General features: G+C 35.9%; 1 protein-coding gene across 1 annotated transcript; it reads left to right on the top strand.

Moving 5' to 3' along the window:
- The first annotated feature begins 2538 nt into the window (after nt 1-2538).
- LOC120325501 (uncharacterized) lies at nt 2539-5298 on the top strand. The gene is made up of 5 exons (XM_078118216.1): nt 2539-3031; nt 3555-3657; nt 3766-3850; nt 4419-4641; nt 5149-5298. The coding sequence occupies exons 1-4, from the start codon at nt 2936-2938 to the stop codon at nt 4444-4446; spliced, it is 312 nt and encodes a 103-aa protein (XP_077974342.1). The 5' UTR covers nt 2539-2935; the 3' UTR covers nt 4447-4641; nt 5149-5298.
- Nucleotides 5299-5522: the final 224 nt, after the last annotated feature.

Raw genomic sequence — 5522 nt, 5'->3', positions numbered from 1 at the left:
ACAACAAGTGCTCTGATAATGCTCTTCGATAATTAATAGATATCTTCGCGAAATAAAATGAATTTACCTTTCAGGTATTCTTGTGGTGTACACATGGAGGTTGTTAACCTATCATAACCCCGGCTATATAATTAAACTTTTGACTCTTCACCTTGACGTTACCCATGAGACTTCTACATTCCAGTCCGCGAAGAATCCACGCTACTCATCTTTATTTAGCTTAGGAAGAATTTGTTACTAATTTTTATCAGCGAAATCTCTACCCTGAAACAGTAGAGGTACTCTCTATATGGGGCCCTAGCGTGAATTCGTTACAATATCCATGCCTTCTATGTCTTACTTTGTCTCAGTATTCCAATGCCTATAAGGAACACGTTCGGCTCATAAATAATACTATTGTTGGATTTTCATTCTCTGAAATACAAACATTATGCTTTTTAACATGGTTTATTGGTTATATTTCGCACAAAAAAATTATGTCTCGGCTATACGAAGCTCGTTCAGACTCAAACTTGCACAGAAGATGACTCTATACGAGAAAAATATTCACCAACTCAAAGCTTTAAACTCGGAACGGCAAAATCCAGTTGGGGCTCACGATGTGCTAGGCTGCGACTAAGGACGACTGAAAGCCCTTTATAACTACCGGGAACTCTACTTGACAACGTTGAGGAAATGTGCGCGATTTTAATTTGTTCGAACTGATAGCGTCCCGCTTTAAGCTCATGACATAAACTCTTGTGGAAATCCTGTACTGCATCACTAACAAAAACAAATTCCTCTTTCGTTAACATCATGAAAACCCACCAAATAGCATGTAAAACAAAGATAACGACGTTAGGTACACACTATCATAATGAATCCAATGTAGAGTAAACATTAACTATTACAAACATATCTTATAGTTAATGAATTACTAGTTTAAGTAGGTTGATAAAACCCAGTAAAATGAATCGCCCGCCAAAGAGGCTGTTAATAAACGGCAAAGAATCAACCAACGCGAACTTTCACTGCGGAATGAAATATATCGTTCCTGATTAGCGGTGAAGAATTCAAATTGCTCAGGTGTGCCCCGAAGTAAACATAACAAACCAATTGATAAATTGACTTTGTTCAGACGCTTGCACGTATGTATTGAAACATTATAATGTATTTAAATGAGCATTCACAAATTTTTCAGCCGTTAATTTGCCAGTATGATATTATGTGTTTATATTCCAACCCGAATAAAACTCTCCATCGTATTCATTCAGAAGTCGCAATGTTCGGACAGGGTGGAATAAACAGTGCCTTGTCCATTAATACCAGTTGAGGCTTTGATTAAAATTGTTGTCCAAGCAAATCAGTTGGAACGAAATTTCAAATTATTTATATTTAAGCGTTTTAGCAGGGTTAAGGAAGATCGAAATCTAAAAATAGCGATTTTATCATTTTAAAAAGTAATTTTTTTTTATATATAATGGTTTTTCTATTGCATGAATTCATTCTCAAAATTCGAAACGTACAAACGCAAAACTTTTCATCGCCTGGCTTTACCTATTTGCATAAAATAAATTACCATCAACAATCGGATCCGGATCGTTTTTAAGTTTTACTTTATCACTTCTACTCGAATCAAATGTTTTCCTGTTGCGGAAAATACAAAATATCAAGACAGGAAAATATGACAGGGAATTATGACACCAGGGAAATCAACCTACATGAAGGAAGTATTTAAGTAAATTCTTCGACGATCGTCAGGCACTTGAGTGATAGAATAATTATTTCCTATTGATTAATACGTCAAAACCGGAATTAAGAATTAGCAATTAAAAAAGTTTTAAAAGATTTCAAATTGGATTTTAATTTTCAGTTTCCTTCAATCTCAATATAAAACAAAGTCGTGTACTTATGCACGGTGCAACGAAAAACATTTCGGTGTTTTCGCTATATCTTAATATATAAATAGTTGATGGTACAGACACCTATGCATACAATACAGATTCGGAAGTGACATGTCCTAGAGGTTTGGAAGGTTTATAGTGCGAAAAATGAAAATGTGTGGAACTTACAATAAATAATACACAGTGCCTCAACATTTACACGGTATAAACCCGGAAACAAAAGTTATCAACTAGTGACATCCGATGACGCATTTGTAACAAAAACTCTAAAACCATACACACGATATTTTTATATTGTGTCATCGTCCTAACCGGTTTTGCGTCACCACTTTAAAATATGTTCCTTTAGATTAGAACAATCTTTGGGATGTGATATTGCACAGCATGTAAACTTGTTGTAAGTGAATTTAGTGAACAGATTTAATAATAATGCGTTCTATATAATATTGAATATATAACAATGCAAACTGAAAAATTAAATATAAGATTAGGTTACCTTGTGAATATGAATAGCTATATAAAAAGAACTTGTCGAGTTGTATCAACATTAAAAATTCACTGAACACTTATATCTTAATTCCGCGTAGAGTACCAGCTCATCAGTGGCGGACCGAAGAGTAATGTTTACTCACTTCAGTTAATCAGTATTTTATTTTTTCACCACACATGAAATACACTAAATGCATACGGAATGTAAAAGGAAGCAAAAACGGATAATTGGAGGTGAAAGGAGTCGCGAAAACCAAAATTGGTTATCGAGCAGCGACACCTGAGCTAAAGTCTAATAAATGAATCATAAAACAATGAAAAAAGTCAAACAATGAATAAAAGAATATAAAGAAGTGAAAAATCGAGACGACCTGAATCCACGAGACGCTCGAAACACAGAAAAGCAAAACCAAAAACGACTCCAAGCACATATGTGCGAGTAACTATGGGAACGGCAGCAGGAATGCAGTACAGTGCGATGACAGGATACCGAGCCGATATCGCAGCATTATGGAATTGATAGTTATTTAAACAGATTTTAAATATATCCCGGTAGGGATATTATGCCGATAACACGGCGTAATCATAGTTATAAATGTTTGCCAAGAGTTCAAATAAGATTGCAAGTGCTGGGGTGCAAGAAGATTGCAAGTGCTGGGGTAAGTCGAATCGTCATTAATACATTACAGATAAAAATTATTCTAATCTGTGAAAAACAGGTTAACTCAACAAAGTAGATGGGGGTAACAATAAATAGCGTTGTAAATTAGTAAGCATACCGCTTGGAATCGTTGAGAATATAGAATGAACACGATATGAACAGATGGATGAAATAACCACTGCAGCACTGAGTATCAACAGTGCTATATATATACAAATTTCGAAAATGCAACAAAGCACAATAATAATAAAGTGGTAAATATGATAGCTTTTTACAAAAATATATACGAGATAGTTATTAAATTGTATTTGGTGAGAGACCAATATCAAGGATCATGAGTGTAAAACTGTTGAAAGATACTGCTAACACTATACGATTAGGCTATGAGCAAAGTTGAATTACCATTGTATGACAAATGGCCATACAGCATAATATAGTGCAGAGCATGCACTATGGAAGTAGATGATAATAAAGAAGCAATTTAAATATTTACATGAAACATTCAGATTCACTTATTACAGGTACTGTCGACTCTGGGAGGTTGTGGACCTAGTCAAGTATTCTGCTGGCAGTGCCGAGGGAAAGTCAGTGAGCACATCAAACAGATGTGCTGGAGAAAGACAGGTAGGATGAAAGCATGAATTTTTTATATTTTATTTTGAAAGTAGCATATGTGGAGTCACGTAAACTTTGGGGAATGTTATTCCAAATTATTACGCCTTTGTATTTCAGGGAATTTTGAGATTTGCTCAGCGAAAAGCGAGGTACAAAAAGATTGGATTTGGTCGAAGAGCGTGTGTTGTGTTCATGCACAGAGGTAAGCGAAACAAAATAATTGTCGAACGCTGTGGGCAAGTAATTATTCTGAAATTGGTGCATAACTTTGGCAATCTCTAGAGTATAAATGTCGGATAGTTTCAACACCCTGGTTTTATGGTAAAGGGTGTTTAAGTTTGTACGAATAGACGCTCTGGAGAGAGTTCTAACAGCTTTATTCTGTAAGACCTCCAATTTGTGAATGTTGGTTTGTGTTGCAGAGCCCCATGCAGTTATAGCATATTGGATGTGGGATTGAAAAAGAGCAAAATAAATGGTTCGCAGGGTAGCATCCTGCACATAATGCCTAAGTTTTCCCAAAATCCCAACAGACCTTGACAATTTCTTGTGCATCTCGGTAATATGAGTGTTCCATTTTAAGTTACTATCTATATAGAGCCCGAGATATTTAAAGGATTGAACAACTTCCAAAGCAACCCCCCTGATTTTGATTAACATGTTGGAATGTTTTTTAATTGATTTAGGACTGAATAGCATGACTTTAGATTTTTTTACGTTCACAGTGAGTTTGTTGCATAACATCCACTCAATTATTTTATCTATTTCAGTGTTCATAGTATTTTGGAGCGTGGTTGAATCTTTGGCACTGGCAAGCAAGCAAGCGTCATCGGCGAAGAGTTTTGTTAAAAGATTCGAACAGTTCGACAAATCATTTATGAAAAGTAAGAAAGCCAATGGTCCAATGACCGAACCTTGGACAATTCCACAGTGGATGGGCAACATCGGAGACCTATGACATCCTACTTCAACAAACTGTGATCGACCACTCAGGTAATTACATAATAGTTTGCATGCGTTACCTCTAAAACCACAGTGTGTCAACTTTTGGACAAGAATTTGATGATCAACTGTGTCAAAGGCCTTCTTTAAATCCAGGAATGCACAACAGACAGACTCCCCTTTATCAATTTTTTCATAGATAAATGAAATAAGATCTAGGATGGCATGGGAAGTCGAGTGATTGGATTGAAATCCGAATTGGCATTTGTCGATCAGATTGAATTTGTTACAGAAGTTGAGCATTCTTTTATAGACTAATTTTTCCAGGACGATGCCAATACAGGGTAGAATTGAAATTGGCCTATAATTTGAAGGATTATTTTTGTTGCCACTTTTGAAGATGGGTATTACCCTAGCAATCTTCAGAGCGGAGGGAAAAATTCCTAAACTAAATGATAGATTAAAGAAATGACTCAAAGCTGGGGATATGCTGTCTGCGACTAATTTTAAGAAAAAAGAAGGAATATTATCATGCCCAACTGCTTTGCCTTTTTTCAGGTTCATTATTACTTGGTGAACTTCTAGAGGTGTTGATGGCTCCAGAAAAAACGAATTCTGTGTAGGAGCACCCAAAAAGGCTTTGAAAGATTTCGTACTGTGTGGGACATTATCGGCAAGTCTCTTTCCTACGGATGAAAAAAATCTATTAAATTCAACGGATATCGCGACAGGGTCTGAGACTATGGTACCATTTTCAAGCTTCAGTTCCGAGAAGTTATACTGTTTTTTTTTTATATCCACGCATCCCCATCATAAATGTTTACAATAGCGTACTAGGGATACCGACTTACAATGTAAAAGAATATCGAGAAACGTTTACAATTTGTCGAGCAATTACCCTAAGATCCGCTTATCGCGGAAGTCCTGATACG

The sequence above is a fragment of the Styela clava genome, chromosome 11 (assembly GCF_964204865.1).
Source record: "Styela clava chromosome 11, kaStyClav1.hap1.2, whole genome shotgun sequence".
NCBI classification, from domain to species: domain Eukaryota; kingdom Metazoa; phylum Chordata; class Ascidiacea; order Stolidobranchia; family Styelidae; genus Styela; species Styela clava.
Note: the sequence above shows the minus strand (reverse complement) of the source record. Positions and strands in the feature narration are given on the sequence as shown.

Coding starts and splice junctions, on each gene's coding strand:
- LOC120325501 (XM_078118216.1), top strand. CDS start 2,936: ATGCCGATAACACGGCGTAATCATAGTTATAAATGTTTGCCAAGAGTT. Junction 3,658..3,765: donor GATGTGCTGGAGAAAGACAG/GTAGGATGAAAG, acceptor TTTGTATTTCAG/GGAATTTTGAGATTTGCTCA. Junction 3,851..4,418: donor TGTTGTGTTCATGCACAGAG/GTAAGCGAAACA, acceptor TATCTATTTCAG/TGTTCATAGTATTTTGGAGC.